A 23,203-nucleotide genomic window follows, 5' to 3' on the forward strand; every position below is an offset into this window, starting at 1 on the left:
CCTTCTCCAAGAAACCCGTCTTCAACCGAGTCGAGAGAGCCGGGAACTTGTGAGGTGTGCATGTCCTGGTGAGCCTCCACCTTTTATAGGTGGGTGCAGCCTCGACTGTACAGAGACAGACCAGACCAGCTGCACCACACAGACACTTCAAACCTCATCTGAGGACAAAAAACATATACATACATATATATATATATATATCTTACTATTAAAAAAATAATAAAGTTAGGGTTCCTTTACAATGTCAGAAGGAGGGAGGCACTAAGGCACCGCCTTCCGCCCCTCGACGCCCTCGCGGTGCCCCCTCCTTCTGACAGGAACTTCCTACACACCAGGTATGAATGATGCCTGAGTGGACATACAAAACTCACAAGTTCCTGGCTCTCACGGCTCCTATGCAGAGGGTTAGTCGAAGAAGGAGGGGCATCGCGAGAGGCGTCGGGGGACGGGGGACTGTGCCTCACTGCCCTCCCCTTCTCCAAGAAACCCGTCTTCAACCGAGTCGAGAGAGCCGGGAACTTGTGAGGTGTGCATGTCCTGGTGAGCCTCCACCTTTTATAGGTGGGTGCAGCCTCGACTGTACAGAGACAGACCAGACCAGCTGCACCACACAGACACTTCAAACCTCATCTGAGGACAAAAAACATATACATACATATATATATATATATATATATATATATCTTACTATTAAAAAAATAATAAAGTTAGGGTTCCTTTACAATGTCAGAAGGAGGGAGGCACTAAGGCACCGCCTTCCGCCCCTCGACGCCCTCGTGGTGCCCCCTCCTTCTGACAGGAACTTCCTACACACCAGGTATGAATGATGCCTGAGTGGACATACAAAACTCACAAGTTCCTGGCTCTCACGGCTCCTATGCAGAGGGTTAGTCGAAGAAGGAGGGGCATCGCGAGGGGCGTCGGGGGACGGGGGACTGTGCCTCACTGCCCTCCCCTTCTCCAAGAAACCCGTCTTCAACCGAGTCGAGAGAGCCGGGAACTTGTGAGGTGTGCATGTCCTGGTGAGCCTCCACCTTTTATAGGTGGGTGCAGCCTCGACTGTACAGAGACAGACCAGACCAGCTGCACCACACAGACACTTCAAACCTCATCTGAGGACAAAAAACATATACATACATATATATATATATATATCTTACTATTAAAAAAATAATAAAGTTAGGGTTCCTTTACAATGTCAGAAGGAGGGAGGCACTAAGGCACCGCCTTCCGCCCCTCGACGCCCTCGCGGTGCCCCCTCCTTCTGACAGGAACTTCCTACACACCAGGTATGAATGATGCCTGAGTGGACATACAAAACTCACAAGTTCCTGGCTCTCACGGCTCCTATGCAGAGGGTTAGTCGAAGAAGGAGGGGCATCGCGAGAGGCGTCGGGGGACGGGGGACTGTGCCTCACTGCCCTCCCCTTCTCCAAGAAACCCGTCTTCAACCGAGTCGAGAGAGCCGGGAACTTGTGAGGTGTGCATGTCCTGGTGAGCCTCCACCTTTTATAGGTGGGTGCAGCCTCGACTGTACAGAGACAGACCAGACCAGCTGCACCACACAGACACTTCAAACCTCATCTGAGGACAAAAAACATATACATACATACATATATATATATATATATATATATATATATATATATCTTACTATTAAAAAAATAATAAAGTTAGGGTTCCTTTAGAATGTCAGAAGGAGGGAGGCACTAAGGCACCGCCTTCCGCCCCTCGACGCCCTCGTGGTGCCCCCTCCTTCTGACAGGAACTTCCTACACACCAGGTATGAATGATGCCTGAGTGGACATACAAAACTCACAAGTTCCTGGCTCTCACGGCTCCTATGCAGAGGGTTAGTCGAAGAAGGAGGGGCATCGCGAGGGGCGTCGGGGGACGGGGGACTGTGCCTCACTGCCCTCCCCTTCTCCAAGAAACCCGTCTTCAACCGAGTCGAGAGAGCCGGGAACTTGTGAGGTGTGCATGTCCTGGTGAGCCTCCACCTTTTATAGGTGGGTGCAGCCTCGACTGTACAGAGACAGACCAGACCAGCTGCACCACACAGACACTTCAAACCTCATCTGAGGACAAAAAACATATACATACATATATATATATATATATATCTTACTATTAAAAAAATAATAAAGTTAGGGTTCCTTTACAATGTCAGAAGGAGGGAGGCACTAAGGCACCGCCTTCCGCCCCTCGACGCCCTCGCGGTGCCCCCTCCTTCTGACAGGAACTTCCTACACACCAGGTATGAATGATGCCTGAGTGGACATACAAAACTCACAAGTTCCTGGCTCTCACGGCTCCTATGCAGAGGGTTAGTCGAAGAAGGAGGGGCATCGCGAGGGGCGTCGGGAGATCTGAGGACAAAAAACAGAGGCTAAAAACTTAAGGTTATCTATGTAACCCCGGTTCTCTGAGTAGCATGAGTGAGTGTCTCACTATGGGAACGCCTCCTGCGTGACCTTATCAGAAGGTCAAATACCATTACGCCAGCCCTTACAGGCTGGCTAGGTGACGCCCATGTCAGGATGGGCCAGTGCCTCCCTATATAATAGGCTGACATAGCGTCACATGTCATTCAAAACAAGCCCACCTCTTCCTCGCTTCCATAGCAAGGAGGGCGGTCTGGTGAGACACTCACTCATGCTACTCAGAGAACCGGGGTTATATACATAACCTTAAGTTCTCTTTCATAGCATTCGTTTCGTGTTTCACTATGGGAGAAATAATGACTCCCGGATTGCCAGACATGCCTGTTAAGAAGACAACTGTCCCCAACAGCACTTCACAGGGGAGAGGCCCCCACCCGGGAAGAACCTGCACTGAGGACTGAACGCGCTAGGTTAGGTGCTGTCACATCTAACCTGTAAAACCTAGCAAATGTATGAGGTGAAGTCTAGCATGCAGCTGCACACACCTCCTGAATAGAAACTCCCCTAAAGAGAGCCCATGAGGTCGCCAGACCTCTAGTGGAATGTGCACGTAAGCCAGCAAGGGGCTGAAGGCCCCTGCTAGTATAGGCCAGGGCAATTGCTCCTACAATCCAATGGGAGAGGCGCTGTTTAGACACAGGCTTTCCCATATGTGGTTTAGCCCAGGACACAAACAGCCGGTCACTTCGTCTGACACTCTGGGTTCGGTCCATGTAAATGCGCAGAGCACGGACTGGACATAAGGTATGCAGCCGCTGTTGCTCCTCTGAGGAGAAAGGCGGTGGGCAAAAGGCCGGCAGTTCTATAGGTGAACATGTGCCGACAACCTTCGGGACAAAGGCAGGGTTGAGCTGCATACTGACCCTCGTATTATCCGAGGAGAACTGAATGCATGACTGATGCACTGAGAGAGCGTGGATCTCTCCCACACGTTTAGCAGAAGCTAAAGCAATTAATAGAGCCGTCTTCAAGGACAGAAATTTTAACTCAACCTGTTCCAGGGGTTCAAATTGGCAAAAGGAGAGCGCAGCCAACACTGTGGGAAGGTCCCACGATGGAGCCAACGGCCTAGACGTAGGCAATTTACGCCGTGCACCCTTCATGAAACGGCATATTAAGGGATGTTGGCCAACAGTCTTTCCCTCAAAACCAATATGGCAGGCTGAAATTGCTGCCAAATACACCTTGATGGTGGAGAAGGCTTTACCCCTATTAATCAGGGCCTGAAGAAATGACAGAATCACAGCCACAGAGCACTGAAAAGGGATGGCCTGTGATTCTAAGCACCAGCTTTCAAACACACGCCACTTGTGCTCATATAGCGTCCTAGTAGACGATGCTCCAGAACACTGAATAGTGTCGATAACACTATGAGGGAGCCCCACTGTGTTCAGGTTAAACCACTCACGGGCCAAGCCCACAGAGCTAGCCTCTCTGGGTGGGGGGGGAAATACTCCCCCCTGTGTTTGAGACAGGAGGTCTCTGCGTAGTGGTAACGGCCAAGCACAGCTGCTGAAAAATCACCGCCAGCCAGTGCTTCCCTGGCCAGTGCGGGGCTATCAAGATCATACAGTGACTTCTCCCCCTCACTCTGGCCAGAGTCAGCCGACTCATCTCCGTCCTTGTTGGCATCTCCTCCCCAGGTGACTCCAGCATCGGGGAAAAACACACGATCTCCGTGTGCTTCCAGCGACGGGAAAGCGGTCGCGATGGGCTGAGGGTCTGCCTCTGCCCAGCTCGGCCCTGGCGTTGCGGCCAAATCATCGGCCATCTCAATTTCTCCTTGCGCCGCAGCAGCCTCACACAGCAAAGGGTCGCCACCCGACAGGTTAGCCTGGCGAGCTAACCTGCGGCGGAGTAGTTTGCGTGGGAAAGCCGCGCAGTGGATACAGTCTTGTGCGGGTGTCAAGGCAGCCTGAGCGTGAGATAAACCCAGGCATGCCGCACACACGGGGTGTGTATCCCAGGCAGAAATCTTCTTGCCGCAAGGACCAAGTTTTGCAACTTCGTTGGCCGTCGTAGCCATGGTTAGCTAGAGGGTTGCGCACGTTAGCGAGACTGACACAGAGTGCGGAGAATATTGCTATTCCTCGCTAACGTGGGGTGAAAAGTGTTGCTACTTTTCTACAGGTATTGCTACCTAATGTGTAAAAGCCGCTAGCGTCGAAGGGTATTGCTACCTGATGGTGAGCTAGAGGTACCTTTATTAGCAAAGTGTTGCTACTTCGCTTTCGGAAAATATTGCTACTTCCCTGGGTGAAAGTATTGCTACTTGGCACCAGCACTAGCTACAGAACAGTATTGCTACTGCTTGTATGCTAGTGGACAACTGAAAAGCTGGGAACAAAGCGCCCGGCGACCGAGTTGTTCACTCGAATCTGTGGACAGTTTAGCTTTAGCACCCAAAAGCACAGTTGTCTACAGGCTTCTGTGAGAAGCGAGAAGAGGTTTTTGAATGACATCTGACGCTATGTCAGCCTATTATATAGGGAGGCACTGGCCACCTAGCCAGCCTGTAAGGGCTGGTCACGCAGGAGGCGTTCCCATAGTGAGACACGAAGCGAATGCTATGAAAGAGAACTACAAGAACAACATAAATATGGAGAAAACTAACCTTAGAAACATGCAGGGTGACAGGAGACAGCAGCACTGCAGACATGAGGACAGGCAGACAGTTCAGGCTGTGTGAGAGTCAAGTTCACTCCTATATATGACCTCCTATCGCAGAATGCGTTACTGTGACAACGCAGGCTTTGTGCTTTGAAGTGTGGTGATTGCAGGGTCAAAGGTGTGCAGTCACACTGTGCGCCAAGTTATTGTTTCGGTGAAATTAATTTCTACAATGGCGGACTTAGACAAAATACTGTTAATTTTACTCTCTGTAGTGTTTAAATGCTTACATACACAGACAGTTACAGTCCCTCCATACATAGGACTCACTTCTGCTTCTTTGCGCCGCCATCTTTGTTTACCCTTTCCCGCCCAGGCGTCTAGACATCTGATTGGACAACATTTCTACACGGTTAGGAATATATCGCCACCTGTTGCTTTGGCATGCTCCTGGCAGCATTTTCCTTCGTTTTTGGTGTTGAGGTGTGGATGGGATTTTAAAAAAAAAACGAAAAATCTCAGTTTTCAGAAATACCCGTGTACGTGTGGACGTAGTCTACAATGTATCATTGTTTTTAAAAAGGCTCCAGTTCACTTTCCACAATGCTACGCGAAAACGGCGTCAAATGTATACGCTTTGGAGAGCGTTTTCAAAACGCTGCGCTTTCCTTGACCGAAAACGCTGTCTCAGTGTGGACAGAAGGCCAAAACGGAGAGAAAAAGATGCGTTTTCAAACGAAAACGCATCTGAGTGATGAGTCATGATAGCATTACAGGCTGTTCACTTTTAAGTGTGGTAATTAGAAATATTGCAAAATAAAATACACACAAAATATACTGTAAGAAAAGGCTTTTATTTTTTAGTATATGCTGAATTATCAGTTTCAAAGCTACTCTACCAGAGTTTCACTAAAAAATGAAACAAAGGATAAGTTTTAACCCTTTCATGCATGAATTATGACAACCTCTCAGCGAATAGCTTCTCTAAAATCAATAGAAACCCAACATTAAGTTCAGCTGAGGGTCAAACTGCAACAAAAAACTCTTTAATCAACAGTTTACGTTAAAAACGGCTTCTTTTTTTGGAAAACAAACAAACAAAAACGAACAGAAATCCCAGTACAGTACAGTTCCTTTGTATCGTGCTGCTGCCACCTGCTGCTCTGGGGTGGGAACAACAACACTTTGGATTTGCGTTCGTTTTCAGCAACAAATGAGTTTTACTTTTGAGGCTGCAGTTTTTAGTTATGTTTATTTGTTGGATCCCATCAGTTTTTCTTCGAAGAGCCGAAAGACTTTCAGTTACTTATGATAAACTTTTTGTCTTATACAAACAGATAAATACAGAAAAGAAAGAAGAAAGCAAAGCTTGTATTCTATTTGATTTTCAAGATATTGAACTTTATTTTTTCTATTTCACCGAGTTCTTTTTTCCATGTACTTTTTGTCCAATAATTTTTTTAAATAATCAGATTAATGTTTATTTTAAAATTAAGAATTATTTATATTTTTTATATTTGCTATATACTGAGCTGAAACATCCTGTGTAGTCATGTAACACATTATTTTAAAATAATATATTTTAAACAGGTGGATGCAGGAATTAAGAGTTAAAACAGAGTCTTGTTCCATTTAAGCTATCTTTATTTCACATTTATTTGTACACAATAAATACAGTTAAACATCCATGGGTGTGTAAATACGACGCCTGGCAGCCTCCGCATAGCCGACGCTGTAAAACGTGGGAGTTTTTACGTCCTTTAAGAAAATGAATTTCAGATTCTGACTTGATGCATAATCGAGACCAGTAAACAGGTTAACAAAAAATTCTCTAATGGAAAAGAAACTTTAGTTATTCTTTTAATACAACAGGGTAAATGCAAACTTCAAAAATAAGTTTGATGTCATTCAGATCTCAAGGAGATCAACGAGAACGTAGCGTCACGGCTGACGGATACCTCTTTTCCTCTGATCAGATTCAGCTACAGTTTAATTGTTTTTGTTTTCTTAAAATCCTAATTCTAAAAACAAAAAAGGGGAAAAAAGCTGTGCCATTACTTGCACAGATATCCATCTCTAAGCTCTCCGTAAACTATCAATACGATCGATAAGTCATATCTCAATCAAAGACACTACAATGGCTATTTACGGCTAAATAACAGGAAGTATTGATACCAATACGGCTGGTAAACAAACATCAAACAGGAAATATTGAACAAAACATCCACAATACTGAAAAGGAATAAGAAGACATCAGAAAGTGCTTCACTATAGATTTTAAACTGGACAGCTAGCAGCTCAGGATGGTTTCCTCCTTAAAAATAAAAGGCATCTTTAAACTGCACATGCTCAGTGTAAACTGTCCTCCCCAACAGCAACTGTTACTGGCATCATTAGTGTCGTAAAAACAGTTTTTTTCTGTATTATGCAACATAAAAACAAAAGAGTTAGACTGTGTGTTTGTGTGTTTAAGTGCTATGTTTCCCACTTTAAACTTTTCCTAAACATTAGAAGGGGAAAAAAAGATAAGGGATCCAAAACAATCACAGGTAAAAATTGCCACTTTTCCCTTGTTTGTGTAACCGCGAGCGGTCACGTGTGTCGGCGGAGAGGACCAGCCTCTTTTCGAGACTTTTGGTTTGCTCACAAGTGCAGCTCTGTTGCATAGACGTGAATCTGATGGTGGTAACAAAGAGCTATGACGTGAGACACAACGGGGGCGAAATCATAACTATAACATAAAAAATTCTTTCTTCAATCCATAAACGAGGAGAAATTCTGCAGCTAAGGCATCCATAACACGATCAGTTAGAAGTGATGTTTTCCGACGAGCTGAAGGAAGAACTTATCTGTTTTCTTGCAGAGACTTTAATGTGAAACCAGAGCCAGGAGGCAGTTTATCTTAAACATAATCGACTAATGAAGCCAAAAAAGAAGTGAAAACATGTGCAATACCCGTGTGGAGCACGGGCAGCCTAAAGATCGCTCAGGTGAAAACAGAGAATTGATTTATGGTTTGCTGATGATGTAATTAGCGATAATCAGACTATTTTTGCTGATTACTGCTCACAATTTCTTTGTATTTTGACTTCAAACAACATTTTTTTTTTGCGATTAAGTGTCAACAGAGATACAGAAAAGTGGTTACACCTAAAAAGCAAGGTCACTGAAGGCAGCGGTGTGGTTGTACAATGGTGCTGTAACCTTGTCCTGTCACCAGGGGGCGACGTCAAAATATCTGCTGTTGTCTTGTTGGCCCTTGGCTTACGGTGCATTCCAGATTGAGTCGGAAGTCGGAATTCCTGAGCTCCCAGTAGTAATTTTCATCAACTAGTATTTCCTTCTTGGAAAGTCAGAGCAGCCTCAACAATCCAAGATGGTGACAGAGAACATAAACATAATCTGCTCTGTCACTCACCTGTATTTGTGACTCATGATATGAGTCACACGCTAAGCACTTACCACATTCTATCAATGAACGTGCTGCAGCTAAAATAAATCCCATCTTACTTTGCTTTTCTGACTTTCCTGCTGGAATGCACAAACTCGGGAATGACGTCACTGCCAAAAAGGACCACAGACATCAGAACATTGACACAGCTGCCAGGTTGGAAAAGTGAAGCAACAAAAAAAAACTGTACTCTATTTACAGGCCACCAGGGGGCGACCCCTGCGTCTGCAAAAGACTTCTGGTCCTATAGAGGTCTCTGGGACCTCTGTGAACAGTTCCCTGATGTGTTCAAGGGTTCAGTTTCTCATTTCAGAACACAGCTGAAATTATCAAGACTCACTGAAGGGGTGTGAAATGTGTCTAAATCTAGGGAACAGAGGCCTGATCGACGATATGTTCTGCAGACTCGTGTCTTTGTTCGTAAACAGAAAAATGAAGGTAAAACACAAACGCTTCCTTCAGTTTGACCTCTCAAAGGTCAAGGTCAGTCCAGTCTAACATGTTTTACTTTAACATGAAACGCTGCTTTGACCGAGTCTCAAACAACAGAAAATCCAGGGTCTGCTCATCAGCTAACGACTCTGTTTTATGCTGTCGGTGTGTTAAATATCATGAAACGCCTCATTCAGTCAGCTGCATGTTCTTTAGAACCAAACTGGCTGCTCGAACTGATGAATGATACCACACTGAGCTCTCTGCAAGGGAACGAATGAGCTCGACTCCCTAAAATATCAGCCAGCGAGTCCAAACACACTGATTTTTACTAACGGATAAAATGATGTTAACTTTTCTATCAACTTCTTTTGCTCGTTATCACCTTATTAACTGTTCGGGGGTGAGAATGAAGCCTTGTACAAACTCTGGGTAAAGTAGTGTTGAGAAACAAGAACACTGAACGGGAAGTTAAAAGAAAAAGGCGCAGCGGTGTTCCTTCTCCGAGTGGGGGGGCTTCTTCCGTCTCCAGGCGTCTTCAGGAGTTTTTAAGTTTCCTTGGGTTTCCTTTGGGAGTGTTTTTACGAGTCCCTGCTCGAGGGGGTGCCGCCTTCACACCAGTGTGATCTCAACCTCCTCTCGCCGCTTCACCTGCCCGCGAGGATGCTGCTTCGGGGGCGGAGGTGCGGCACGTACCTGTAAAAATCCACCGGCTCAGTTAAAATGAAGATAAAAAAAGTCTGCTGCCGTTTACGTCACCACAGAAGGTTTTACTCACGGGTCGGATGGTGCCACCGCCGCTCTCCGGGTATTTGGGGGGTTGGGGGGAGCTTTGTGCTGGACCTGAAGAGGGCAGAAAAGGCAGATTATTATTCACACCGGCCTTTTTTCTTACAGATAACCACTCACAGACAAACCAGAGATTCTTACTGTGAAAGGGGCTTTTGTGTGGAGCCGGCGGCGGTCTGTGGTGTCCGTTGTGATAGGAGGGTGGTCGGCCAATGGGAGAGGCTGTGGCGCTGCAGGGACTCGACACTGGAGAGGACACGGTGGGGGTCTGAAGGGGGCTGCTGTGGAGAGGTCCCGGCTGGAAGGGACCACGAGGGGAGCGGTCGCACTGAGAGAGTGTGGACGGGGAAGCCTTCAACACAAACAGTGGACAGGTGTGCAAACTTTAATATTTTATATAAAATAAGAAGAAATAAATTATTTAACAACACAGGACTTAGTGTCATAAATAAGTTGCTACAGTAGATTCGTACTGCGCTGATGTAGAGGCAGCTGATCCAGGGGGGGGACACAGTGTGTGTGCGTTCAACCAGAAGAACTTTAATCGTGTAGAACATGAAATTTAGCGGCTAAGTCAGCGTGAGCCTACCTGTGCGCTGCCGTCTCTTTGCCCATCTCCATTCTCGCTGGTCACGGTGAGATCCTCCACAAGAACTGCGGGGAACACACCAACAACGCCGTTAAACTCGCCCTCCCAGAAGCCATCGTCCTCGTGGGTCTCTCTGCTGAGGATGCGGATGATGGCGCCTTCTGGGAACGACAGCTCATCTTCCGTTTGTCCCGCGTAGTCGTACAAAGCCTTTGCGAATGAAACTGCAACACAGACAGTGGCAACGAGGGTATTAAACAAAGCAGGAAATCAAAACTCCGATATTATCTGGTGGAGGCGGATCTCACCACTGGAGTCTCCGTTGACGGAGCCGGTTGGGAGTTCGGTTTCAGGTTCGGTGGAGTTGCTGGAGGAATGGGATCGGGCGTCCAGCGCGGCCAGCGACTGCAGCATGCTCAGCAGGCTGTTGGAGGAGGGCAGCTGCAGGTATTTCTCCGGGACGTAGCCCACCTGTCCGCTACGGTTTCTGGCCTGGAAACACAGACAATGCACACAGACGATGACAACAGCCAAAAATGTTTCAACAGGAAAACTCCTACTGAGAAAAAATAAAGTCAGATGTAAAGAGTAGGGCTGTAACAATATCACTGCATCGTCGCCAGAATTTAATAACAGCCACAAAGAGAATAATAGGAGAGCTTTTGTTCTCTCTTCCTGAATTAACGAGAAATCTAAAATCCTAAACAAGCCTCTGCTGAATTCATGAAGCTTGATTTCATGAACACCGGTGGCCTCCCCTCCCGCTGCTTACTTATTTTCATTCAGATTGAAAACACTCAGAGGTATTGGGATCTCTTTTGGGGCATGCTGTGGGGAATCACAGCACTAAAACAGATCTATATAAATGATATTGCTCACATTTTTATGTATGATTATATTCATTAAAATAAATACCCCATTAAAACACTATATCTGTATATGAAAAGATAATCACCTAAGTAAATATACATAAAATATTGGCTCAACACGTGGAACATTTGCACAATGGCTCACAGGAAAGCCAGACTTACACAATAAACAAAAGTAAAACAGCAACAATGCACAATGTTCCTTCAGGGAAATGATCTGAAAACAACCACACACAAAGTACACAATGACTACACACCAGCAGCTCTGCAGAGGCGTTTATAAAAGAATGACTTCACACAATGATGGGAGCATCCACAGCTGACATTTCTACATTTAAGTATACACCACTGACCACCCGAAAAATGTCCTCAAAGACTTCTCAAATTTTCTCCCAAAGGTCCAGGAGCAACTTTGTAACAGTCTGTGACAAACAAAGTGAAAATGATAACTAAGTAGCTGGGAGATCATGAAATTAACATTTTATATCCATGACCAGGTCACTCCGCAGATCTAAAACTGATCAAGAGTCCACGAACCGCTGTTAAAAAGCAGAAGCTGACAAACTGTGATCGAACCGGAGCGCTGCTGAGGCAGGATTGGATCACCATCAATCAGGATTTGGCCCAGATTTTCAGTAGCTGCACTTAAGGTATGAATTTAAAAACTGCCTCATTCATGAATTATTGCATTCACAAACTTGGGTGCCATGCCCGCCCACCTGCCTGCCCGGCTGGGTGACGAGAATCTCCCATCAGCCCTTTACGGCTGTGAGGCCAAAAAAAGAAGCAGAGAACTGTGTATTTGTACATTTTTTGATTTGTCTTTATGTTCAGCAGAGCTTCTACCACCCAGGCCAACCTGACCTGCCTCAATGCACCGCACGCATTTTAGTTGAATTATTCTAATTCCTGAAGCCACATCAGACCAACTGATCCCAGAGAAACACTAAAACGTCCAGTAGATAGTCTGTACCGGTGCGAGTTCTTATATAAACTGAAACTAAATGTTTGTCAAACAGTCTAAGAGCCAGAGAGTGAACTAATACACAAAACAACCAACCCTCAAACAGGAGAGTGCTTCTGCTACACAACTGTGTTTGTGTTATTATTGTACCTTGACCCAGTCCTCCATGTCGCCATCATCGATGACCTCCAAGATTTCCTGCTCCTCGATGGTCAGCTCGTCCGGCTGAGAAGCCTGCAGACAGACAAACACGTTAATTCAAATTAAAGCTGCGATGTAACAGTTTAACCATCTTCATTTCACCCGTGATGTATATTTTTCAAATACCGCCACACTGGTGAACGGACAAAAATGCTCACTGTGGCTTCAATAACATCAGCCAGAACGCTGAAGAAAACACTGAGACCATGCCTGCATTAATACCACACTTTACTCAGGACTCAGGTAATATAAAACAACTGATACTCCAAAGCAGCACAAAACTCAGACTTACAGTAGAATTTCTGTACAAATTCAGAGAGCAGGTGTTTTAAACCTGGACACAGAATCATTAGTGCCACAAAGTTTGGGAAAGTAAATCTAAATGGGGGTTAAACACGACTGGAACTGATTAAAAACAGCCAAAACAAAAAGTGGCTTTACTTCAAAATCAGAATTATAATTGGTGACATGTTAAAGATCCACGTCCAATCCAAATATTTAAATCATGTGTGGAGAGGTTAACCGTATTTACATCTTAATAGATTTTATGACAACATCCATCCAGCAGGGATGGAGGAAATCCCAGCCAGCTTTGTAGGCTAACACAGTGAGCATCCACATTATAATGCACCACACAGACGGCAGACTTCAACCACACTTTCAGAAAATATAACAGGAATGAGTCTCCAGCTGTCTGCGTCAGTAACAGAAGCTTTAATCTAACAAGTTTGTATTTTAATGAAGGAGGAACCTGGAGAGAACCACAGAGGCACAGGAGAACATGACAAGACACTTAAAAAGATTTAAATATTAATCATATAATTACCAGAAAATATGGTTAAACCTACAGAATCTTAAAAATACTTCTCCTTTCACTTCCAGCTGTTTTATGTATTCTGCATGAAAATGAGGTTTACAGAGGACAGAAAGTGTAACTCTGCAAGTCACTGTTCTTCTAAAAACACATTTTTTGTGGCTCCTGAATCTTCATCCATCAATATCCAGCTACGCCAGCTTCCTGCATTTTCTAATAATGACTGCTTCTGTAACTCCCAACACGCACTCCCCGTGCCTCGAGCTCGAGGCAAGGCCGGCCTCTACACGTATTTTAACGAGTTATGAATACAGAAAGCGCAGAGATGCTGCAACAGCAATCAAACAGTGTTTTTTTCCAGAGCAGCGACACTGATTGTTTAGAAGACTAAACTCAAGACTCGACTCGCTGCAAACACATGAGGCTTTGTAGATGTCACCATTTCTCTGGACACTGACCGACTCATCGGCTACGACCCTGCTTAAGCGTGTGTCGTTACCTTGTAGGAGTAGAGCACTTTGCAGGTGAGTGGATAGTTTTTCAAGGTGCTGGAGGGGCTGGAGCTGCTGTCATCCAACACTTCACCGCTGTCCTCCATCTCCTCTTCATCCTCTCGCTCCAAATCTGCTGTTACCTACGGATGTTAGACCGACATCTGCGTTTAGGGCACAAATCTACAGCGCATATACTTCAAAACTACAGCACTGTGGAATTGGAGTTTTCATCTTACGGAGAGTGAAGGATCGTGGGTACTGAGGTTGTTCCAGCGCTCGTTCTCCAGCTCCTCCATCACCTGGTTCATCGCACTCTTCAGCCACGTTTCAACCGGGACTCCCGCCTCCCTTAGCAGGTCCAGCCGGGCCTCGGCTTTCGCTTTCACCGTCTAGCAGCAAAAAAAAAATAAAGGTGAGTTAAAGACCACCAGACTTTCACAACCCACTGACAAGCCCCCCACCCCCCAAAGAATAAAGAAAACACAATGAGATTAGTATGAAAATAAAATAAATACTTAGTGTGTTTTAAACACCTCTGCTCTCTTCTAACAGAACATTAATCCTTTAAATCTGTCACTGCACCTTTCAAACCAGCAGGTGGCGCACTGGGGCAACTTTAAATAAGGAGAAACTGATTCAGAAGATGGAGAAATCGCTGATCTAGAAGTTCAAAGGTTACCTCTGCCCTCCGGAGACTCTGTCTGGCCACCTCCATCTTGATCTCCAGCTCGCTGTTGTTTGGCTCCGAAGCTTCCTGGGTCCCGTACTCCTCCAGGGCCTGAAAACAAAACAATTACAACTATTGTGGTGACGTATACAAAGGAACACATGGAATAGATGGAAACGGTCCAACAATAAAGCGATCAACATAACCAGGGACATCTGGAAACAGGTCGCTGCACGAGCTGTGCTCACTTATCTTAAACAAGCTTTCGCAATAAACCAGTGAGACGGAGCTCTTATCAATTTTATCCTTTCATGCCACAGTAAAATATGGAGAAGTTTATGATGCCGAGGTTTATTATTATCATCCGGCTGACCGGCTTCGCTGCATTAAAGGCCAAATTCCAGTTTAATGGAAAAAAGTGACACATCAGTGCATTTTGTACACTTCCTGCAAAGATTTTCCAGGGATTGTGTGAGTAAGGGGTGACAAACCACATCAGAATAACTCCAAACCCAAACACAGACATAACACGCACGTTTAGATTCAGAGACTTAAACTTCCCACAGGATTTCCTTCTCTTTGCAGAACGTCACACTCATCATGTTCAAAGGGTCATTTTGATTCCTCTGGAATTGTAAAAACTGTTAAATTAAAATCCCATGATCATCATATTTCATGACTTTTCCTTATATGGGTTTATTCATTATATAGTGAAAGCAAAAGCAACAAAAATGACCACCACTCATACCTTTAACTGCTGAGGATATAATTTTGATAGGCATAGAAATTTATGTCAATGGCAATTTTATTTATAGACCACATTTCATTACATGCAAAATGTGCTTAAACAGAAGAGGCTCAAGGCAGTGAGAAAAAATAAAATAAAATTTAAAATAGAGATTGCAAATGGATTTTGATTAGAAGGCTGCAGTAACATGAGCCAGAGCTACCTAGACATGACTGATGGGTAAATATATTGCCTCAACTGCTGCTGTTGCAGGATGGGGGCAGGTCTAGCATTACATTTTTTCTCAATATGAAAACATGGACCAGCTAATTTTAACATATTTTTAAATCCACAGATTCTCCAAAAAAGCTACAGGATCTATTTTTAACAATAGAGGGCTCAACAAGTAATCTGTAGCTCTAAAACTAGCAGATTTTTACCTAAAAGAGAATTTAAACATCAACTTTGTGGGACCTTTTTTTTAAAGGTGTTTTATGTTTAAAACCTGAACTTGCCAATTTCTTTGCTTCGCTTTATGAATCTAACAAAACACAGAAAAGTTGTTTCTGTTGCTACGCTGGCACTGACCGGATTGTAACAGATGGACTTTCAGGACGTTTCTGTGTCGAACAGCCATCCAGTCAAATCGTCTCTTACACAACAAGAAAAGAACATGCTTATGTCATTACAATAAAGAAAACCTATCTCCTATGTGTGTCTGATGTTTTAAATATAACATCTTATTTGACTGACTGATTGATTCGATTTGAACTAATTTGGTTACTGGATCGCTGTGAATAACGATCACACGCTTTACTCGGAGCACAAGGACCAGTGTTACCTGCTGTGTTTTCAAATATCCACACCGTGCTTTAATCATTTACATACACCATGTGTAACTTAATTCACTGCACGGTGTCTGGACTGTTACACCATGTCAGCATTATAAACCCTTTCTTAGTCGTCTCATGAACAACATGGTTATATTTGTTTCTATTTTCTTCTAATCAATAAAAATATAATTAAACAATTTCAGCCCTCCCCCCCCTTGCTGCATTTTATGACCCATTTGCACCACATGCATACAGAACAGAATATTGACACCCTATGTACTTATTGTTTTATTGTAATATAAGGAACTAATTGTATTACAGGGAGAAGTTGTGCACTGGATATGTGCACATTGAAAATAAAGTACTTCAGTAAACACACAGACTGACATGGTTACACCATCTTTGTCCTGATGCCTGCAGAAACTGTCTGTGTTTGATGAGGTTCTCACCTTCTGAGTGTGGATGATGCTCTTGTATTCTCGGGCCACGCGGCTCGCCCATTTCCTCGCCTCCTTATCCAGAGTGTGCTCCTCTGCCGTCCCGCTCTCTTTCTGCAGTTGCACCACCTACAGCGAAGGCAAACACACCAGCGTATAACAAAGAATGTTTTTACTAATAAGTAAGTATTATCATTCAGACAGTTTTTGAAGTGTTTTATTCTTCAGTGAATTTTAAATATTTTTTAAATCCCAGTCATCACTGAAATGTAAGTTACAGCTTTTTCCCCAATGATACAGATATAGGCTTTAAACTAACTGCCCTGATTTGCTCCAGGATGGCTGGTGAGTTTCAAGACTTCTGACGAGCCAGGTTTATATTTGTTGACTTTAAGGTGTGACGGTCTTCAGTTTTTATTTTCTTCTAAACCCCGACAAAATGAGTTAAGCCATTTCCACATGACATCAGCTGTGTGTCTGAATATGGAGGGGAGAGGCTGGGTGGAGGGAGTGTGGGGGTCAGTGCACTCTGGTGAGGCCCGCTCACAATGCCTCCTTTTCACAGATGGGCTGTTCACAGGGCCCGGCCTACCTCCTGCCCCTCCCTCCCTCCCAAACTCAGCTCTATTCCTTACCGGATCCCTCCGTCTGGTGCAAGTGGTATGAAGGGTGGGTGCAGGGGTGGGTGCAGAGGCAGGGGAGGCTCTCCACCACTAATGTTTTCTTTAGGAACAGGCTGCTGCTTGTTTGACTTCCAATGAAAACAACACCAGCGTTTGCAGTTTGAACAAATTGTCTAGTGTTGTCCGGCGGGGCAGAGGAGAAAAGGAGCGGCGGAGCTGGGCGGCAGAATCGGACTCTTTTACATCCACGAACGGGAGTCGTAACACATCGCTTGGCAGACCTGCGGCGTCACCTTACAGCCTGATAGGAAAATATTTTTGGACCAAAGCCGACATTTACATTAATTTTTATAGTGGGCAAAGAATCCAATAAAAGCCAAATGTGGCTGTAAAATTATTTAAAATAGACTTAAGGCCACAAGGAGACACTGTGGGCTTCATGAGCAGGTGCACCTGAATTGCACCCATGTCTGCAATGGGACTCGTAAAGGAGTTTAGGATGTGTATTTTATATACGCATATCTACTTTTATCACCTAAAGTGCAGCTCCCAGGGCAGATTTTGACCACAGCAGAGGTTTCAGACCTGAACTGGCACTGAAAAACGATCCAGGCAGTCAAGTTGAACTGAGAAATCCATAAAGCTGAGAGCGTAACAGATGCAAAACAGTCGGAGGGAAGCAAAGAAGGAAGGAAGGAAGAATTTAGCAACTCTGGAAAGTTATCTCAGCAGCATCATTTCACCAGCCATATTGTGGCAATCATGAGGTGAACAGCAGCATTTGATTTTCTGTAAACTTCTTACCTAACTTTAAAGGCTTGTTACATGTTACATGACCTGTTGCACAGGGCTATCATGTAGAAAGGGAGGTTCACACCTGCGGGTGTTTTATAAAATAAAAATCCTGGGTCATTCCACACACACATGACCCCACATGACCCCGTTACAATCAGCTGAATATATATGTGTAATAACTTTAGTACATTTTTATGAATTATAGGCGCAGAAAGTGCATAGTGGTGGGTTGAAATGTAAAACTTTTTCAACTGCGCTTTTGAAGATTCATAATTTTATAAGTACAGGAGATATCTATGTGAAATTAACAGGGCTGGAAAAACACATTAAAGCTCTGGTAAAAAACAAACAAACAAAAAAAAACTGCAAACAATCAACTTTAACCCACATGGCACAATCTAAAGCCAAAATCTTGTTTCCTTTAATCAACTTTGAGTTGTTTCAAGTAGTTTCAAACAGAAATCCTGCACCAATTTAATCTCTATGATGTGGAGAAACAGAAACAAACATCAGTGCTGCCGGATGTTTTGTGTGTTTTCTATTAATTCACCGGCAAATACAGCATTTTGAGTAAAACTCTCAAAGCTCTTAACACGTGTGCTACCAAGTGAGTGCAAATGAAACTTCTCCATATTTATACCAGGATTATCTTCTAGCTCGCATCTGTCAGATATCAGTTAGGTAGATTTTGCCTGATGCTGCCGGATGGATTTTGATGGCCTCTAAAATGACTGAAATAGACCAGGTAATCGCAGATAAAGAAGACTGCAGATACTCTGTCTCTTTTCATAACCTTATGGCTCAAGATGAATAAACAACAAGTGTTTGGACTTCTAAAACGAGGCGAAACTCTTTGATTTAAAGCACAAGACAAAACGAGAGCTTGGAAGCAAAAGTAAATGGAAAACAGTGACAGTCTTTTCCAGATTACTGTGTCTGTATCTTGTCTTATAATCACAGGTCATTTAGCAGTGAGGACAATGAGCTGAGACAATCTTTAAAGCACACGTTTATCTGTTTACACTTCCTGGAAGTGTGAAGTTCAGAGGAATAAGTGCGTGGTGTGCATTAACAATAAAAATGGAAAATGTCATTATATTGTGCAGATATTCCTCTGTGTTTAGGACAGCAACTAGTTAAGATATGCTTTTTAAAAGGTGTGTGTGTGTGTGTGTGTGTGTGTGTGTGTACTGAAGTGCAAATTAAAAGTAGAGGTTGTGCATTTATTTAGGAAGATAAACAGTCTGATAAAGTCGGAACAAACACGAGCTGGAAATAGTCCCACGGTGAGGAAATGAGACGACACATCTGTAAATAAAAACTAAAAATGGGAAATAATCTAAGTTCCTGTGCAGGGCGAGGAGTACAGTACAAAGTCAAGAGTTCACTGTTCTGCCTTCAGGCTCATAGTTCAGACTAACAAAGATAAAGACCAATCACGCAGGACTTATTATGTTTCCTGCTTTGACTTCTTACCCAGACTGTTCCATAATGTGTGTGCAGCACTTTTGTGATTAAAATATATTTAAATTAGTCGTTTATTTCAGTGCAGACAGATTATTGACACTCAAACAATGGAGCTACTTTGTCTGTTATTTACAAATTTTTAGAAAATTAGAAAAATTTGAACATTTTTTCCTGCTTGTGTATCAATTTAGAGGAAAAGTCATCCCCCAGCTTCTCAAGCTTCATACTCCAGTGATCATGAATGTCTAAAAACAAAAAATCTTTTCTGCATCTGGTATTGTTGAGATGTTTAACTCTGGACCAAAAAGGTGGATCTGCTCTGCCTAAAGCCGCTTTGAGCATCAAGGTCCTGAGCCGAGTCCAGTCCGGGCTTTTGTGGCCACGGCCAGCTCAGCTTTCAGGATGCCCGTGAGCTGCTTGTTCCACTCGTCTGATTTTGTATTGATTGTTGTCTAAACAAATTAAACTGTCATCTGTTGAGCTTTGTTCCACTTCTCAACAATCTCCTCTGATCTGTTTTCATTACAGCATTTTACCTGTGGTTTCCAACCTGTGCAGTTCAAACCTGAAGGATCCACATTTCACTTCACTTTTCTGTAGAAATTGATTTTCCAGTAAACTGATTAACACCTCCTGCCAACTAAATTAGTCAAACACGAACCTTATTTTATGCTACAAAATTTGTATTAAAAGCAACCCAAACACTTTGAGATTTGGATTTTAATCCATCCATCCATCCATTCACTTCCGCTTATCCTTTTCAGGGTCGCGGGGGGCACTGGAGCCTATCCCAGCTGTCATGGGGCGAGAGGCGGGGTACACCCTGGACAGGTCGCCAGTCTGTCGCAGGGCTAACACACAGAGACAGACAACCATTCACACTCACATTTACTCGCACATTCACACCTAGTGGCAATTTGGATTATCCAATTAACCTATCCCCACAAGCTGCATGTCTTTGGACGGTGGGAGGAAGCCGGAGTACCCGGAGAGAACCCACGCAAACACGGGGAGAACATGCAAACTCTACACAGAAAGACCCCGGCCTGATGGTGGAATTGAACTCAGGACCTTCTTGCTGTGCGGCAACAGTGCTAACCACCGTGCCACCGTGCTGCCCTTGGATTTTAATCGTTTCAACAATTATTCTTCAAGTTTTACTTGAACATTTTAGAGAAATCATGTTAAGTTCTAGATTTTTAAGGTTGGGGATTTTATTCCTTGCATAATAAATACGAGTTTATCTTCTCCAATAATCACTAAAAGCAATCGCATGTGATATTTTATGCATTTAATAATGAATAAAAAGAGAAAAACATCAGTATTTACCGTGTCTGAGTCGACAGGCTGGAACATCAAGTCTGGTGCTTGCTGGAACGCCATGTTCTTCTGCACAAACAGCTGCTGGTGAAACTCCTGCAGAACCTGCATGTGTTTCAAGGGAACAGACAAAAATATACATATATACTTATTTAAGGTTTATCACAAGCTTACAAATCAGCCCATGTCTAAACCTGCATAATTAACACTTAGTAAAGCCTTTAGGGTTCAGGCTTGCTCCCTATTTAGTTTTAATTTCTTGTTCTATTTAAAATTAACTTTAAAAAAAAAAGACCTCCAGCTGAATGAATTGTGGCCAGTGATCCGTGTAGCTTAGGGCCACATTTATAGTTTTTTATTTTCCAGTACTCCATCAGTTTATTTCTGCTGTATTAAGTTATTTGATTTGCTTATAAAATGAACCCAAATCAGCTTTTTATTATTTTACACAAGTCAAACGAAAGAAAACGCCAATAACAATTAAGAGAATGACCATAAAGCCGTTTCTGGTTACTATCAGCTGATCTGAATGCTGATGACCACTCTGGTGTTTGTGGTCACAGCCTGACATTAAAAACGTATCACAGGCTCGAGTTCATCGCCTGCCTATTTTCACACAGACTATTTTTAACTCTCCAGCTGCTGAAAGCTTAAAGAGACAGTTAACAAATGACATAACATATCACTGTAAGTAACACAGGTGAAGGTACAAACAGTTTTAATTCTAATTTCAGGTTTTTTCTAAAGCCAGCTAAAGCAGCCGGGGACTGGACCACCACCTGGACCACAAAGCTCTCTGCCCACCCGAGGGAGGACGAAGTACCTGTGTGGATATTTTAAGCTGAACTCATGGGGCACAGCTATCAGCTGTTCTGGAAAAAAAATAAACCTCCCCAGTACTGGTCCCAGGCTGGTAACTTTGGTCTTTTGAATTGTACTTAAGTTTGGCCCCTCATCAAGAACCAGTTGCCTTGGGGAGACCATACCAGGGGACAGCATAGCTTCTCCTCCTCAACTGTGATCATTCACAGAAAGGAAAGGAGCCAGTGTAAGTGGTTTGACTGGCATCTGAAATAGGAGGCCTCCAGAATGTCTCCTAGACGAGCTGGTAAGGGCAGACCAAACACACACTGGACACATTGGGACACATTATGTATCTCGTGGTATCCCAGTATTCGCTGCCTGTCTGTTGTCAGACGCATTTGTGTGACCATAAATACCACTTAAGTGGGAAAAGGAACTTCTGGACATCTCTGCTTGGACTGCTGACTCAAGTGTCAAAAAATGATTTGATAGAGGAACTTGTATCGGAAAAAAGAGGAGCAGGGTATTGATCCCTGATGATTTACCCGTCAGTCTACAGTCATACCTTTACCTATGGCTAAAATCTGACACAAATGAGCATCTTCTGAAGGATGTCTGAGCTCTGCCTTAGAAACATGATGAACAGCTGAGTTATTTGGAAAGCTACTCGTTTACACCGAAAGGCACCAGAGTGGCGGCTCACTGTTCTCCAGGAAGAGCAGGAGTAGGTGGCTGGGGAGGGGGACGTCTGGGCATCTGCTTAGATTGCTGCCCCATGACCGGACTCAGATAAGCAGGAGAAAATAGATGGAAGGAAATCAGGTTTAGTAATATCAGTTTTATATTCTTTAAATCAAAATCTCTGATGTATCATGACAAATATTTCATATTAAGGTCTTTATCTACTTTTATCTTTATCTCCACACAGTAACATTACATTATATTTTCTCATATCAGTATGAGATTACAACAACAGCTTTTTTTGGCCCCCAAACTCCAGATAAACAGGAAAAAGGAGCATTTGGACAGTCATTTGTCACAGTTTGGGTCAAATCTGGACAGAGCAGGCGGTGTATACACAACATTCTCAGTTTACTACTGAACTGAAACTAAAGAGGAGAAAGAACTGGAGTATAAAAAATGAAACATTAATGCACTGTTGGGAGCAAACTGTGATAATAGCAATCTAAGTTCAACAATTGTATTTATCTGAGAGGCATTACTTTCCTCCCATCAGACCCGTAGAATACAATTTAAACTCACTTTAAACATGCTGTTGTGCAACCCCTGCTTTAAAATACCAAGCTTAGATTCTTCTGTGAAATGTCAAACCAAACTCCAGACTAACTTTTCAGTCTAAACTGGAAAAAAAAACCTTTTAGACCCAAATGAAGTCCTTCCTGGATGAACAAGCAATTTTGGAAGTGTTCCAATCTGGCACTAAAACTCACTGCAGCACTGAGTCCGCTCTGTTAAGACTTTTTAAATTACATTTTTTAGCAGCTGACTCGGGTGACTGTGTGCTGCTTGTGTTTTTGGACTTAACACCTGCCTTGGGCCATGGACACACCATGGACCATGAGATCTTTATCTATAGATTGGTGTGGTGGGTGGGCATCACTGGCTAAGCTCTCTGGTGGTTTACGTCCTACCTCTCTGACAGAAGTTTCTGTGTCAGCACGGATGATTTTACCTCCACCTTTACTCCCATCCCTGGGGTGGGGGGCCACAAGGCTGAATTCTTGGACCTCTACTTTTCTCTCTGTACCTGCTGCCTCTTATTATTTTTCAGAAACACGGCATTTCTTTTCCTTGTTACAAGGATGACTGTCAAGTTTATTTCCCAGTAAAGCACATTGCTGTGTTCCCTGTT

At 43.7% G+C, this 23,203-nt stretch overlaps 1 protein-coding gene across 1 annotated transcript in view; it reads right to left on the reverse strand.

The window, feature by feature from the left end:
• Positions 1-6,680: 6,680 nt before the first annotated feature.
• LOC146661175 (F-BAR and double SH3 domains protein 2-like) overlaps positions 6,681-23,203 on the reverse strand; it is a 46,170-nt gene continuing 29,647 nt past the window's right edge. The window contains exons 10-20 of the mRNA XM_085421258.1: positions 20,536-20,631; positions 16,334-16,450; positions 14,337-14,435; positions 13,894-14,046; positions 13,663-13,797; positions 12,299-12,382; positions 10,624-10,807; positions 10,316-10,539; positions 9,868-10,078; positions 9,716-9,780; positions 6,681-9,633 (exon numbers count right to left, since the gene is read on the reverse strand). Coding sequence (XP_085277384.1) covers positions 9,550-9,633; positions 9,716-9,780; positions 9,868-10,078; positions 10,316-10,539; positions 10,624-10,807; positions 12,299-12,382; positions 13,663-13,797; positions 13,894-14,046; positions 14,337-14,435; positions 16,334-16,450; positions 20,536-20,631 — 1,452 coding nt within the window. The 3' untranslated portion in view covers positions 6,681-9,549. The remainder of the gene's footprint in view (positions 9,634-9,715; positions 9,781-9,867; positions 10,079-10,315; positions 10,540-10,623; positions 10,808-12,298; positions 12,383-13,662; positions 13,798-13,893; positions 14,047-14,336; positions 14,436-16,333; positions 16,451-20,535; positions 20,632-23,203) is intronic.

This window comes from Rhamphochromis longiceps, linkage group LG10 (genome assembly GCF_057381845.1).
Source record: "Rhamphochromis longiceps isolate RC_006_pf linkage group LG10, R_longiceps_female_GT1.1, whole genome shotgun sequence".
Taxonomy (NCBI): domain Eukaryota; kingdom Metazoa; phylum Chordata; class Actinopteri; order Cichliformes; family Cichlidae; genus Rhamphochromis; species Rhamphochromis longiceps.